Raw genomic sequence first — 16,450 nt, 5'->3', positions numbered from 1 at the left:
GACCGTAGCTAAGTTCCAATCAAACTGACAGACAGAACTGAATTAAATTACTGTTGCTCTTTATCCCTTTTCATGGTCAAACCATAAACACAGCGAGATGGAACGAGAGGGTGTTTACAAGTCAGTGTGGCCATCGGCTCATCATAACAGCAAAGATCCCGCTGTGGATGCTCAGTGTCAGAGAATAACGGTTTATATTTTATTGCCATGCCTCTTAGATTGGATATGTCAGGCAGTCACAGAGCACCGTCAGGGGTGGCAAAGTTTGAAACTGAGACAATGTCACACAAACCAAGATAGTGTGACGCTGCAATGTAACTTAAAGGCGCAGGATGTTTGCAAAGGAAATGAGCAGAACTACAGGGGATTGTCTGACATAAGAGGGCTTAGAGCATCTCCATATGGTTTCTCATCTCACGAAGATAAAAACTATCTGAAAGTAGGTTCCACGTTTCCCACTGGTGCCACATGTCAGTGCAGATATGCTTCGTGCATGTTTAAGGGGAGAGAAAATGCAAACGCCAAGGGAGCAGCAAAGATGGGCCTGAATCTTCATCTCATCCTCATCATTCTATTCTCGACCAACAAGCTAAAACCAGAGAAGACATAATACAAACTGGACCTGTGAAAATTTCTCCACCGAAGCACATCACTTTTATAATCGCCATCAGCGCATCTCAGACCTGAGAAAAAGCTGACCTTTCAACCACAGATATAACCAGGGCAACTGCAAATTGCGCTCTTCCAAATGAAAGAGTCCTTTTATGGCTTGTGAAAATAACTTTTTGAAAAAGACTGTCTCGTCATCATTACAATGAAAGTAATAACACTGCAGTTTAGTCTATTGGATGATTCTCTTCAGATGTTAACAACAACAACAACAACACTATGACCATGCCAGTCATGAATTTTTTGTTTCCATGTCAAGGTTTCATTCAGTTTTTCCATCTCTGTTGAGACCTCAAATAGCAAAAAATATACTTAATAGACCACACTTAATGGACACTTGAAAGTTAACATGCTGTATCACATTCCAAATGTATTTGTACATCTCAAGTTCAGTCTCTATTGCTTGGGAAATCAAATATGGTTAGAATAACGCTTAAACCTTTCTTCAAGCAAACCACGGTGTTTTCCATATGCTGTATATAGATTCAGATGTGCGATATCAAATAAGCATACAATTTCATTAGATTACATTTTTTGTTTGTAGTCACCGGGTTAATACTTCAAGAATCCAAACTGAGACAAGGTACCTATTAGCAAGAATGCTCATATATGCCCATATTTTGGCTATTTAGACTTCCTTTTATTTCAATTAAGAAAAACAGAAAACCTTGGTTTTGTCATACAAGTGTCCAGAAAAGGCCCAACTACTTCTGTCTGACCCAGTTTTGTATCCGCTTTGTCAATATTTGGCTCAGACTGCCTCCTTTCCTGGGATTGGTTGCCTCTGTGTAGAAGACTCACTTTGAGAAACCACATGTTATGTTGATAGCGTTGGCTGGAGAGCCGAAAAGGAGGGCGGACAATCTTTATTCATGATACAGATAAGCTAAATAAATTCAAATTACATCATTTCAGGGCTCTCAGCAGAAAAACTCAGGAACGGCATGGATGGTTTTAATTCTTAATTACTGAGGCACCACAGAGACACTATTACATACCAAATACTAGAAAAAGCTGGTTTGGGAAAATATGTCCCCTTTAAATTATCATTTAGATTCTTTTGTTCAGCCAATAAAGCAATTCTGTCATTTCAATGTATCAGTATTACCCAAACTGTATTTTAATTATGCATCACAGTTTACAGATTCATCATTTGTTTCCGATTAGACACGTCATGTCAGTCATTAAGCACTACAGCTACATTAAGTGACAATTCGCAGCTGCTGTTATCGATCTTCATTACCCTTTGCATAAATGTATTCTCATATGAAAATCAAGACGCGTTTCATGTAAATATCTTCACAACTGGTCTCGACAAAGACAACAACAAGAGTGCAAAGACAAAATGATGCCAGCACCCTTCATTAGTTACAGTATATTGATATTATCATACAATATCATATTTCAAAGTGTCGAGCATTAGCATACAGACATCTACTGTACACTAACAAATGAAAACGGCAACAGTAAAAGACATTATAAGATATCACACCTCACATTTAAATTGTCCTCTTGAATTCTGGACAAGCAAATACATAGAAAGCATTTACCGGTAACTAGCTCAGGCAGAGTTCTTCTTTACCAGTGTGGCTTTCTGAGGTCAACCAAAAAAAGAATATCTATACATGTATATTTTCTAGAAAGAAAAAGATTTTTTCTGGCAAGACTTTGAACCGGAAAATTTTCACATTCAAGTATTTCTATATTTATCCCCACTACTTTAACTGCTGGATGATTTATTCCTGGTTGTGAAGACCTCTAACAAGCCTGATGTAAATGCAATAAAATAACAGTAACCCCTATGATGCGCCATGTTACTAATGGTCATAGGACCACATTTTTCATTATTATTAACATTTATTATATTTTAGGATTATTTGTTTCTTGACTCTGACTATATAGTCTGAGGTTTAACTAATTAACTCTTGTTTTCAGCATGAATTGGAGGTTAAAATTCGGTTTGGTTAAATCCATCCATTTTCTTAGATGCTTATCCTCAAAAGGGTCACAGGAGTGCTAGAGCCTATACCAGAAATCAACAGGCAGGAGGCAGGGTACTTCCTGAACTGGTTGCCAGCCAATCACAGGACACATGGAGATAGGCAACAGTCATATTCACACTCACACCTAGGGGCAATTTAGAGTGTCCAATTAATGTTGAGTGTTTTTGGGGATGTGGGAGGAAACCGGAGTGCCCGGAGAAAACACACGCTGGCACGGGTAGAACATGCAAACTCCATACAGGCAGGCCTGGGATCAAACCCGGGACCTCAAAACTGTGAGCTCTATGCTTTCCAGCTGATCCACCGGTTTGGTTAAATTTGGTCTAGAATTTTTGGGGACATTATAGACTGAAAGTTAATAAAAACAGAAAGCCCAGAGGACAGGTCTAGGCCATCTGCTGTGCCCACAGACACTCATTCACCCATTCAATGTGCACATACACACGTACAGACACGCACACGCATGCACGCACACTTATCATGTAATAATGTTTTTTGTGCGCGTTAATTTCGGAGCCTATGTTTAATTACTCTACAAATGAATTTGCGTTCACAACACTAATGGAAAGCGTGTTTGTTGCCACAGGAAAGACAGCTGCGCACACCTTGGACCGCACGCGCAAGAATGAAATATTAACACGTTTCTACATTCTGCTTCTGTATTCAAAAATGCTCATTCTGAGTCTGAGCCTGTCAGCAACTATATAATGAAATTTTCACATTTTTTATGATGCATTAGATGAATTGATTTTCAGCCTGAGAGGGCATCTTGGACGAAGCCTGCCTGAGACTCAAGAAAAAGAATGTGCATAGGATAGAGATGGAAATATTGTAATTCCTGATGAATATTTACGAAAAATAAGTCATTGGGGAATTAAAAAAAAAAAAAAAACATGCATGGGATGGCAAGATTTGGTTTGAATGAGGTCAAACAAAAAGGTAAGAAAAATGTTGACTTTTTAAAAGAAATGACATTCACAAACTGAACTAAAAACTAAACTCTTCAGAGAGGATTGAGCCAGGGATTCAGCATGTGTATACGATTTCTGAACAACTTTACAGCTAACTGAGTACATTAAACTTGTGACCATGATTTTCTCAGCTATTAATAAAGGTTGTACAGTATTGTGTAAGAAAGCAAACTCTGTGTCATGAATATATTTTCTTCAAACCATTCTGCAAACAAAGATCAGATGGAAGAGCAGTTAGAAACATTTGACGTTATTTGCGGTCGTAATGGATAGGCTGACAGATGAGGTTAGACTGGATTCCCCTTGGAACGTGATGTTCGCAGATGATATTGAGATCCGCAGTGAAAGCAGGGACAGGCGGAGGAACAATGAGAAAGATGGACGCACGCACTGGAAAGGAGAGGAATGAAGATTAGCCGAAGTAAAACAGAGTATATGTGCGTGAATGAAAGGGGTGGAGGAGGAAGAGTGAAGCTCCGAGGAGAAGAGATAGCGAGGGTGAACGACTTCAAATACTTGGGGTCAACAATACAGAGCAATGGAGAGTGTTGTAAGGAAGTGAAGAAACGGGTCCAAGCGGGGCGGAACAGTTGGTGGAAAGGTGTCTGGTGTTCTATGTGACAGAAGAGTCTCCGCGAGGATGAAGGGCAAAGTTTATAAAACAGTGGTGAGCCCGGCCATGATGTATGGATTAGAGACGGTGGCACTGAAGAGACAACAGGAAGCAGAAATGAAGATGTTGAGGTTCTCGCTCGGAGTGAGCAGGTTGGATAAGATTACAAATGAGCTCATTAGAGGGACAGCCAAAGTTGGATGTTTTGGAGACAAGGTTAGAGAGAGCAGACTTCGATGGTTTGGACACGTCCAGAGGCAAGAGATTGAGTATATATGGGAGAAGGGTGCTGAGGATGGAGCTGCCAGGCGAAAGAGCGAGAGGAAGACCAAAGAAAAGGGTGATGGATGTTGTGGGGGAGGACATGATGACTCTAGGTGTTTGAGAGGAAGATGCACGAGATAGGCTTAGATGGAAAAAGATGACATGCTGTGGCGACCCCTAATCGGGACAAGCCGAAAGGAAAAGAAGAAGTAGTTAAAAGTGCTTTAAAGATTCAGCTGTATCGCGTCTGAGGTACAAAATAACCTGGAATAAGTAGTTTGAATACCAAGACAGGTGATGTGTTACACTGTAAGTGAGGGGAATCTGTTACCTTTCTAGGTACTCCTTCTGAGATGTCCCTTAATTCCGTGTTTTCATGAATGCACTAACAGTATTAGCCACAGAGCATGTTTTCCCCTCGAGGAGACGTACCTTTGCTTCGGAAGACCTGTGCTGTTGTGTGCAGCCGTGCTCAGCCAGCCAGATAAACTAAGAGTGTATCCTCAGGCACTTCATGAGACAGCTAGTGACCTGGCTAATATGGGTGAATGCCCTTTATACACACACACACACACACACACAACACACACACACACACCACACACACACACACACACACACACACACACACACACACGCACGCACGCACGCACGCACGCACGCACACACGCCTTTCGAAGCATAGATCTGACAAAGTTAATTTTAGGGTAACGGTACACACCGTTGTATATCTTTCTCCTGTGTACCGCTGGCATGCTTGTTATGTTTTCTCCTCAGTGCCTTCATCCATTTTGCAGAATTCCTTATTAGTCTTTCGTTAGATGGCCAGCTCAAGCATGAACGTCATTATTTATTTATTTTTTTTTTATTTTGCTTTGAGCCCCTAGCCACTGTCACTGAAATAAGGAAATATGTTTTATGTAAAACTGTAACATAATGTCTGGTTTGCCTGTTAAGTGTTCCAAGTCTTCCACACACGTTTTGTTATTTACTATTCTTAGTCTTATGTCATATTTAAGCATGTAACACAATTATTTGGAGCAAAACCTCTTCTCAAACTCAAAACACATTTTCTGCTTGAAACACATTTGGCAATTCAAATGGGCACCTTTTTTTTTTTAATGGACTGAAAAAGCTTCTCTACATAAGACAACCACCTGACCCTCACTGTTGCCATTTCAGAACACTTCCATTCAAAATGACGGTACATGAGCTAATTTTCCATTAATCCCAATTATCCAAGACCTCAATGGTTTATTTATTTATGGTTATGTCCATTTTAACCATAAAGTAGACCACAACAACGATCAAACGCTGCACGGAGAGTAAGGAGCAGAGTGAAAATGCCCACATTCATACCTTCATCCATCCATCCATCCATCCATTCATTTTCTTAGCCGGTTATCCTCATCAGGGTCGCGGGGAGTGCCGGAGCCTATCCCAGCTGTCAACGGGCAGGAGGCAGGGAACACCCTGAACTGGTTGCCAGCCAATCGCAGGGCACATCGAGACAAACAGCCGCACTCACAATCACACCTCGGGGGCAATTTAGAGTGTCCAGTTAATGTCGCATGTTTTTGGGAAGTGGGAGGAAACCGGAGTGGCCAGAGCAAACCCACGCAGGCACGGGCAGAACATGTAAACACCACACAGGCGGGATTTGAACCCCAGTCCTCAGAACTTTGAGGGCAATGCTCGACATCTGCGTCTCCGCGCCCCCATTAATGAATAGGTTTCCAATGACATCACCACCACTCTTTAGACCAATCGGATAAATTAACGCTAGAAAAAAAAAACCCTTCACGCTTCACCTATCACCTGTGTTCTCTGACATCTATGACACACAAGATGCCGTCATTGGAAACCTATGCATGCCGTCATCACATCTCAAAATACTGCACAAAAACACCCTTAAACGATGCGTAGCATTAAAAAAAAAAAAACAGGTGGATTTCCACATGGGATGAATACCACCAAAGTCAACATTGTTCCAAATAACTTCAAACAACTCCCAACCTTACCCTGCTAACAATTTTCTATAGAAAATTTTTATAGAACTATAGAACTTTAGGACCCAAGTCCTATAGAATTTCTAGTGAAATATATTGCTCTGTTGGAATTCCATAGAAAATCACAGCCAAGGTTCTATAGAACAAGTTCTTCTGTACAAGTTCCATAGAATTCTATAGAATTTCTATAGTACATAGGTTCTAGTGTATACACCCCAATATAGCCGTTCACAGTCAATATTCATCTAATGACATGAGATAAATTTAAAAACTTGAAAATACATCGTACTCACCGGAAATGCTGATAAAAGTCTTTTCTCCTGTGTAAACTACCTCTCGTGCTGATACCTGCTTCTCTGAAAGTGCCCCCCACCCCTAAACATGGTTCTCCGGGTTGAAACGGGTTTTGGTTGACCTCCTGGCCTCACAAAGTTGAGCTCTTCCTTGAAAAGCGCACCTGGAAAATGAATTTTTAATAATTCCGCCGGACGACTCCCTCCAGGAAAGTCAATATCGTGTCCATATTCATCTCAACCAATTAGAGGAACGGAAAAATGCCGAAAAGGTGACTCCACCACTGACATAAAAGAAAAACAAATGGATAGCAAATAAACGTCGAGTTGGCCGCCATCTTGGTACTCCCAAAACGTGAGGAGGACACGGTTCACAGGTTGGATTATGGCTGGGTTTTTTTTCTCAAAGTTTGGGATGTAGGATTAAAATTGGACGTGTGAGCTTGACATTTTTTCAGTTCTGGTAACATAAAGGATTTTTAATTCGATTTGGTAAGCCAAAAAAGGCCAAGTGCAAAGGAAAGACAAATAACACCGTGACTACCACGAAACATTGCATATTACCTAGGGCCCGATTAGCACGATCATCATAACATAGCAAAAAACTAAGCATTTTTTTTGGTCATAAAAACACAAACATTTAAGTCCATCAGTTCGATATATTTTTGGAAATAAGGACTTGCAATGGGAAAATAAATGCTAAACGCATTGTTCACTTGTTATCTCTGTGACGTCCCATTTCAGATGGAAAAATTTAAACTTGTTTCCTCGCATTTGAAAATCAAATTCAATTTGCAGGGTTCTGTATGATGAAAGTCATCAAAAATTTCACAGGAAATGTGTTTTCTTGCTTATCCATTGATGAAAGTTTGGGAAAATATTGACATCGCTTTTTCGCGAAAAACCGGCGGCCTAAAAAGGTAAAGCAGAGGGTGATCAACAACAGCCATAAACAAAACTTTGTTCAAGTGAATTAAGCTCATCAGAAAATTAAAAAAAAAACTTTATAACAAACCTTAACAGTGTCAAAGTATTTTTTTTATAATTTACCTGTGGAATGTTTCCTCACAGCCACGAAACTGGCGATTAACGCTGCACATGGTTGTTTTGGGAGTATCAAGATGGCGGATGGCGACTTCAGTTTAGGTGGCCAATGCGGCATCCAGTCACTTTTTATTTGTTTTATTTATTTTTTTAGATCATTGATGATTTCTTACCCAAACCTACATTCATTACTGGACGGGTGATGATCACACACATTCTTGTAGGGGATTCTCATTATTTAAAAAAAAAAAAAAACTATAATAGATACCATGGGATATGAGAAACGCTTTAGCCGAAACGCTGATCCCTCAAATTAAGATCCCAGAATCCCCTTTCCCTGAGGTCTCATTACACTCATGTAATCTGCATCACACAGAAACTGATCAATGCATTAATGGGGTCTTTTACTCTCTCCGCTTCTCTCCTATCCCTTTAACATCCAGTAAAGCAATTTAAACCAATGGCGGAAGATACAGTGTAATCGAACCTGCAAAATGCAAATATGGAAAGTGTTGCCCATGTGGAATCTCATATGATGGAGGACTTTTAAATCAATGACAATTTATGTACTGTACTATATTCTGAGTCATGTTTCATAAATTCCCCGCAAAGATTATGATGGGATAGACTAAGTCTCCCTTGAACCTGGAGATTCATAAGTATGAGAGGTTTTAACATTCACATGGATTTCAAATATTGTTAATAATTATTCTTGTGTGTGTGTGTGTGTGTGGGGGGGGGGGTGTCTTTATGACCAAGGTCCCTCAAATTTAATCACTAAGCATCTCTGTCTGGTTGAAACCTGATTGATGAGAACGGGTTACAGACCCAAATCCCATTCATCACACACAAATGAGCAAAGTGATGATTACAAGTATGAAAATATGAGAACAAACATATCACCTCCAAGAATTCAAGCCCTCCTCACTCTTGGTCTCACAAAACAGTGAAAACATATTAGGACCAGAGACACTTTGTTATATGCAGTGAGGAATAATTATTCCTAAATACAATACCAATTGTAATTTTCACACAACTGAACGTGTTTAATCAATATTCACGATCAAAATGCTCTGTGGTGCAGCTGTCTGCAGTATGTTTTCAAAATTGAGCTCACAGCGCATTTAACACACACACACAAAAAAAAATCATCGGATGACAATGGTCAATTGTCCCAAGTCAGAACTTTTAAATAAATTAACAAACCCGGCTGAGTGATTTAATTAAAGAAAAGGACACGGGAATACAGACGTGAAGGATGAAATGATAAAATGATAAAGGCGACTTTTTCCTCTCAGGGGCAAAAGAGAACACACAAGACACGCACACGCACACACACGCACGCACACACACACACACACCACACACACACACACACACACACACACACACACACACACACACACACACACATTCAGAAGAAAAATCAGGCCGAATGCGACAGTGCAATTTAGGACATATGCAACGTAAAGCCGGCAAGTGTGGTATTGACACTGAGAGCACTGATGACAAATTATTCTCGGTCATCATCTACAAGTATAGTGATCAATTGTAAGAAAAGAAGGGTATATATAATGTCTTGTATGTAAGGTATATTAAAGACTTTAAATTATGCTTGCAAACCGTGATTTGAATTTCTAAACCGTTGGTGCCATCATGTGGCATGAATGAGTCACTACATCCCAATGAAGGTCTTTCGGTGCGGAAATCATCCACACACATAAAAAGTGCGGCAAAGTTAAAAGCTATGAAGTCAATTTTCTGAGGCGCTTATCCTCACTAGGGGAGGGGAGTGCCGGCCTGTCAACGGGCAGGAGGCCCAGAGAAAACCCATGCAGGCACGGGGAGAACATGCAAACTCCATACAGGCGGGTCCAGGATTGAACCCGGGACCTCAGAACTGTGAGGCCAACACTTTCCAGCCTAAAGTAAGAACATTTCATGGAGAAATATTGGGCGGCACGGTGGAGCTGCTGTAAAGTGTTTGCCTCACAGTTCTGAGGACCGGGTTTTCGAATCCCACCACTGCCTGTTTGGAGTTTGCATGTTCTCCCCGTGCCTGCGTGGGTTTTCTCCGGGCACTCCGGTTTCCTCCCACATCCCAAAAACATGCAACATTAATTGGACACTCTAAATTGCCCATAGGTGTGACTGCGATTGGCTGACAACCAGTTCAGGGTGTACCCTGCCTCCAGCCCGATGACAGCTGGGATAGGCTCCAGCACTCCCGCGACACTTGTGAGGATAAGCGGCAAACAAAATGGATGGATGGATGTTCAACACAACATCCCAACTTCATTGGAATTGGGTTTGTACATTGCCCGTGTTGGTAAGAACTGTATTTTATCTTGGATAGAATATAATAAAACATTGAATCAATCAACAGTGAAAAACAACACAAGTTCAAGTATGTTTACTGTTTAACAGTGATGCAACAAAGGTACAAATATTTGAATAACCATAAATTCTCATCAACTGAGAGCAATAAATATTAGATGAGTCCTTTCAAACAATATGACCAAACACAAGGTGTTAAACATTCTTCCTTGTATGCATACTTAATAAACACTGGGGCACTTGCTCCAGCCCCAAACTAGCAGTTATGTTTTCATAACATACATACTTATCTCCTTCTTCATGATACAGGAGTGTTATTCTCATCTGAATGGTTCATCTTAATATCAGGTAAGATCTGACAGCCGGTGATGATGTCAATCTTTTCAGACACGGCCTTCAAGTCGTCCAAAATCAGTCGGATGCTGTGGGAAGCGTTGATGATGGCGCTTTGTGACGTGTTGAGCTGTGCCGTTGCACTGCGCACCTTTCAAAGAGATAACTCGGTCGCAATGAAAATATTTTTAAAATGTGTGAAACTTGTGGTGCATAGAGTCATGACCTACTGTCAAACAAAACTGAATTATTTAGATTTTTGTAAAGGTAGAGTTTGATCAAGGACCCCATTACGTTGTGCTATTTGCAATGACGTAAAGGAGAGTTACACCATAATCTCTATTTGAGTAAGTGTACAGTACCTCTTTGGTGGCACTGCCATAAACGTGTCGTAACATCTGTCCAACGTCAGAATAAAGCCTGCTGTTTGACTCTTGCAACTTCTGCTGTAATAATGTGTCACCTGAAAATGTAAAACAATAAATGTAAATAGAGTGAGGCACTATAAAAAGAACATGTATTGAGTGGAAAATGGTTCGCGCTTCCAGACTAAAAATATCCAGCCGTTGTTTTTGTTCAAAATACGGAAAAAAAGTGCCTGTTGTCACCTTTTGCCTTACAGCGCTTATTCGGTAAGTTATCATGGCTGCCTTAAAGTGCCACTGTCGTGAAATGCACGATTTTTAGTATGTTATTAATGAAAAAAACAGCAGCCAGTATGGACCCAGCCAATTATTTCCACCACAAAACATGATTTTGACATGTATGGCTTTTTGTAACTCCCGCCATGAAAATCCTCCCGAGGGATTTTTTTTCAACAAGAATCAGGAAGTGACGTTAAGGGCAGTAGCGCACTCAAGCGGACTCGTTTGTTTCTATCAGTTTTACCTGCGGGAAGGTAGCTCGTTGTTCCTTCGTGTTAGCCAAAATGCCGGCTTGTTGTATTGCTGGATATTGTTCGAACACTCGTGAGAATGCATTAACTATTCATACTTTTTTAAAAAACCCGGTTCGTCGTGAAAAATCGATTGCACGGGTGCAAAGGACGAGAGTTCGTGGGTTCCAAATGGCAGGTAGGGGGTTATACAGCTACAAAAAAAAAAAAAAAAACAATCGTAGGGGGGATGTAATCCTTTCAGAACATAACAAAAGATCCGCGTCCGTAAGTCAGAGGCAGATACTGTCTGGGAGTCTTGTTGTTAGTTAGAAGTGCTCCGCATATCATCTAAATATGGCTCGAAACGATAGGGTAATATTGCCCTGGACACTTCACTCGATTGTGAGATGTTCTAGTCTTTGAAAAGAGCTTCCGTGTCCCATAGTAGGTGGGCGGATAAGGCGCCGCCGAAGCCGTGCCTCACGGATGAGCACGGCTTCGGCCGGGCTGGCTCATACATACTGTCTGGGAGTCTTGTTGTTAGTGAGAAGTGCTCCGCATATCATCTAAATATGGCTCGAAACAATAGGGTGATATTGCCCCGGACACTTCACTCGATTGTGAGATGTTCTCTTCTTCGAAAGGAGCTTCCGTGTCAGAAGGGGCGTGTTCGTCTCCCACAGTAGGGGCCACAGCGTGTTTTCAATGGCGAATGTTCCGGGTGATGTCACAGGGAGTAAATGCAGCCAATACGGCGACCACTTGGATGTCTAATGACACTTCGGCAACTTTGCTAGTGGATGACGCGCTCTCTTTTTTTTTTTGTGTGGACATTGAAGTGAACAATGTTACATGTATTTTTCATTTCAATATCTATTTTAGAATGTTTATAGGGATGACACTTGGGCTTTAATTAATAATGTGACACCATGACCCCTTTAATAAATATTTTGTCATTCATGTTACAACAGTGACGACAGTTTTACATGTGATTTGCTCACCAACAGGCTTATGCGTGGGGCTCGGTCGGTCTTCCACGACTGATTGGATGTCAGGGTGATCTCTCACGACAATAAGCGGAGGCAGATCTCTTTTGAGTATCTCGGCGCTTTCGTGTCTCAATGCAGAAACGCGGTTTGCCGTCTCGACCTCATCCTCGTTGTCCGTTTCAGAAGCTTCCCCTTGGACCTGGGAGCATCGACAGACAAATTAGTTTTCTGAATGAAGGTGGAGGAGGGTTATTTGTATGTTCATCGACAACAAAACTACCTTGGCTCCGGCAGTGGTCGTCTGAGGAGTTGACAAGGAGGTGATGTAAACCTCTTCATCAGAGTCCGTTTCTGATGCCTCCCCCTGCACCACTATCTGGTACTTGCTACACATGGCTGCAGCACTACACACACAAGAAAAACAGCCAGACTACAACAAAAATATCTCAGTTGATTCAAATCAAAATATCAAAAACACCGACTGCCGCATAGAGACATAAACAACCCTTAGTACAATAAAACGCAAAATAATACAACACAACAAAAGGTGAAACAAACCCCAGATTGTCAACACCGAACTCAACAGCAAAGCAGATCACATGAGCAGACAGGAAATCGTTTTTTCCTAAACTCCAATCAAAAGGCAGTATATATGTCACGAGGGAAACTGGGTCCTGATAGGAGGTATTTTTTGTCAGCTGATCGTAAAAAGGGCCAGCTTCATTGTATTGGCGTACACCGATTTGGTGGTTGCGACACACACGCTTGACCCATGCCCATATTATCAATAAAAGATAAATACAGGACATAAAAATAAGTTCTTAGATATATTTATTCGCTGTTGTGGACCTTAATGGTCAAAATACCGTCCCTTTAATGATAGGTTTGAGATATTCAGTAAGGACTTAAACCCCCGTGCTGTTCTTGTGTTGATTTCGAGTAAACCCCGGAAACTGTATTGTGTTTACCTTTATAACTGCGGTGGGTTTGACGGGTAGGTTTAACATTTTATTCTACGCTCTTGTGTCGTTGCTGGATTTAAAATAACAATAATAAAAAAAGATGAATGTATGTCCCTATTTATTCCCCGTCACATATGATGGGAAGTAACGTAAGCGCAATGAAAAGTACATCTTGGTGACAACATACGATCAAGCTAGCTCAAACTCGGCTCGGCAGATTTTAGCAGTGACTCACAACAACATTTACGTTTGTCAAATTTAGACTAACTCAAACGTTTTGTATTTCTTATTGCGTCGTTGTCAGGAATGGCAGACGACGCTTTGTTCGAGTTTCTCCACATGGAGATTGTGGCACACGTTTACAGGGATCAGCAATCCATTAAAGGAGAGGCGGATAACAAGGTTTGTATCAGTGCATGCTAATTCTAATCAAGTACGTTTATTTTTGTGTGTGCAGTTTTTATTATTAAAGTCGCTTTTAGCCATGTCACACTGTCAATAATTGTTTTCCATAAAGGACAGGTCCTCCCGTGTTTCTATTTTAGAGGGGATGGGCTACAGAGTGGGACAAGGGCTTATTGAGAGGTAGATGATACTATGACAATTATGCTTTAATTGCAATATCTTACAGTTCGTCGTTTTATGTTATACTTGTTTGCTTCTCTCAAGGTTGACGAGGGACTCCCCCTGCTTCAAAGATGAGTTAGACATAATGAAATTTATTTGCAAAGACTTCTGGACAAAAGTATTCAGGAGGCAGGTGGACAATCTCAGAACCAACCATCAGGTAAAAATAAAATCTTTTTTTTTGTTTATACAGCACCACTTTTGAATTATCACTACTTACATTTCTTCATATCATTCTTTAGGGCACCTATGTATTGCAGGACAACAAATTTAATTTGCTGACACAACTGTCTAATGGTAAACAGTATTTGGATCAAGCGCCTAAGGTACTTATTGTGTAATTCTCCCCTCACCAACTAATTTCTTACAAAGTTTCATAATTTTTGTTTCATTTCCGTCCTCAGTACCTTGCCTTTTCATGCGGTGTGGTGAGAGGAGCGCTGTCAAATTTAGGTCTTGAAAGTGTGGTTACAGCTGAGGTCTCTGTCATGCCATCATGTAAGTACCAACAGGAAGTCAATGTTTTTGTAGTCTCTGATGAGAAATGCAGGGATTCCTCTAAAGTTGAATGTCCCTGAAACTATAATTTGGCTGTCCATTTTAGAAGATCCTACGGAGCTCTTAAAGGGACGTTGGTAAAAAAAAAAAACCCAAAAAAACTGGTTTCTCATTGTAATGAGAGACTTTCTTATTGTAATGAGAAAATGTATCATTGTAATGAAAAACTTTCTCATTGTCATGTGTAAGTTTCTCATTGTAATGAGTAACTACTCCATTGCATGTGTGCATGTATAAAAGACCCTTATTCAGGAAGCTACCGCTAGCAGGTATATAAGCTATGTCTACCTGAACGCAGGAAGCTACCGCTAGCAGGTAAATAAGCTACGACCCATAGGTAGCCATTTTTCGACACTCTCATTATAACGAGTAACTTACTCATGAGTAACTTACTCATTGAAATGAGAAACCAGTTTTTTTTTTTCTTTTTTTCAATGTCCCTTTAGGGGACACGTAAGATCTACTGTTTAAAAATAAGCCAAAATACTGTTCATGTACAGAATGAAATAATGTTTCGTCATTTTAAAAGTGTTTGTAAATTAAACCACATTACTGTCTGTGCTGTTCTCTTTGCAGGTAAGTTTCAAGTGGTGATCCAGAAATTATGACAAGGTCCCACCTTGCTGCTTAGTTGAAGGTCCCAGGTCCTTCGTGTTCAGTTCTGATGTCAAAATGTAAATTCCTTTCCATTCTCTTCTTCCATTCATTGCTGCAACAACAGAAAGCATCAAACATAATAATGGGGCTAAATGTACTACTACAAACTGCTTTTGTACTTGTAGAAATTGGATACAGCTCCTTGCTCAGCACTTCTCGTGTAAGCAAAATGCTTTTTTTCATCTATTGTATAAAAGTAAGAGAAACTAAGCCCCGGTCGGCTTGATAGTGTATCTTTTTGCATTCAGTAAATTAATTAATTCATTCTTTCAGTATTTGATGTTCACATGTAACTGTTTTACAGCACGCTAGATTGAGCTTGAAGGGGAAATCCACTGGTTTACATGATAAATGTATCCAATAGGTCATATGTACCCTATTTTGACAATGTGATGTTGAATTCTCTCCCATTTAATGGTGTTTTGAGAAGATTTTTATCAACAATTATAAATTTTCTGGTGCATCCATCGCCTTTGTTGCGAGTCACATGACCTACGTGCGCAGATGTGACGTGTTACGTGCCGTTCCAAATGCTCGATTACATGGGACACCATTATGCCCAGTGCTGATTTTTCAGATTTATCCTCATCTGATGAAGAAATAGCAGTATTGGTTGATCAGGAAGACTGAGGAATACTTCCATACAGAACGGTGGAGACGTGAGCTTGCTCCCCGGCGACTCCATCAGACTCCGCGTCGTTCCGCCCGAAGAACCAGCCGAATATTCAACGTTATTTACAGCCACATGTTCAAATCTATATGGAAGTATTCCGTCTTCCCGATCAACCGATGCTGCTATTTCTTCATCAGATGAGGATAAATCTGCGCTGGGCATAATGGTGTCCCATGTAATCGAGCGTTAGGAATGGCAAGTAACATGTCACATCCGCGCACGTAGGTCATGTGACTCGCAAAAATGGCAGCGCACTTGAAAATTCGTAATTGTCGATAAAAATCTTCTCAAAACACTATTAAATGAGAGAGGATTTATCATTACATTATCAAGATAGAGTACATATTACATGACAAATTGGATACATACAAACCACCGGAATTTCCCTTTAAGAAATTCATTAGTGCATCCCACGTTGTAGCTGCAGCCCTAATGTAACACCAATAAAAAAATCATTTTTTTAACTCTTTATAACAGAAATATTTCTGTTTATAACTACCCATGAATTTGCAGATGAATCACTTTACAACACATGTGAAAACAATAGTAAATCATGTTATTTGTTGATTGA

At 40.4% G+C, this 16,450-nt stretch overlaps 2 protein-coding genes and 1 long non-coding RNA gene across 4 annotated transcripts in view; 1 reads left to right on the top strand and 2 right to left on the bottom strand.

Annotated features, from left to right (window-relative positions):
* LOC133505238 (uncharacterized) overlaps positions 1-7,087 on the bottom strand; it is a 73,966-nt gene extending 66,879 nt beyond the window's left edge. The window contains exon 1 of the long non-coding RNA XR_009796181.1: positions 6,823-7,087. This is a non-coding gene — a long non-coding RNA (uncharacterized LOC133505238). The remainder of the gene's footprint in view (positions 1-6,822) is intronic.
* A 3,177-nt stretch (positions 7,088-10,264) lies between these two features.
* bloc1s3 (biogenesis of lysosomal organelles complex-1, subunit 3) lies at positions 10,265-13,038 on the bottom strand. Of its 2 annotated transcripts, none has more exons than XM_061827348.1 (5): positions 12,961-13,038; positions 12,683-12,806; positions 12,415-12,601; positions 10,899-10,999; positions 10,265-10,687 (listed from the first exon to the last, which is right to left on the bottom strand). In XM_061827348.1, the coding sequence occupies exons 2-5, from the start codon at positions 12,794-12,796 to the stop codon at positions 10,502-10,504; spliced, it is 588 nt and encodes a 195-aa protein (XP_061683332.1). In that variant the 5' UTR covers positions 12,797-12,806; positions 12,961-13,038; the 3' UTR covers positions 10,265-10,501. The 2 variants fall into 2 exon arrangements, with proteins under 2 accessions (XP_061683332.1, XP_061683333.1); XM_061827349.1 differs by having other exon boundaries at positions 12,683-12,832; positions 12,961-13,011.
* Positions 13,039-13,147: 109 nt separating this feature from the next.
* Positions 13,148-16,450, top strand: trappc6bl (trafficking protein particle complex subunit 6B, like). Its single transcript, XM_061828226.1, has 7 exons — positions 13,148-13,396; positions 13,669-13,766; positions 13,882-13,949; positions 14,034-14,151; positions 14,234-14,317; positions 14,396-14,489; positions 15,126-16,450. The coding sequence occupies exons 2-7, from the start codon at positions 13,671-13,673 to the stop codon at positions 15,155-15,157; spliced, it is 492 nt and encodes a 163-aa protein (XP_061684210.1). The 5' UTR covers positions 13,148-13,396; positions 13,669-13,670; the 3' UTR covers positions 15,158-16,450.

This window comes from Syngnathoides biaculeatus, chromosome 8 (genome assembly GCF_019802595.1).
Source record: "Syngnathoides biaculeatus isolate LvHL_M chromosome 8, ASM1980259v1, whole genome shotgun sequence".
Classification (NCBI taxonomy): Eukaryota; Metazoa; Chordata; class Actinopteri; order Syngnathiformes; family Syngnathidae; genus Syngnathoides; species Syngnathoides biaculeatus.
The sequence above is the reverse complement of the archived record's forward strand: the minus strand, read 5'-3'. Positions and strand labels throughout refer to the sequence as shown.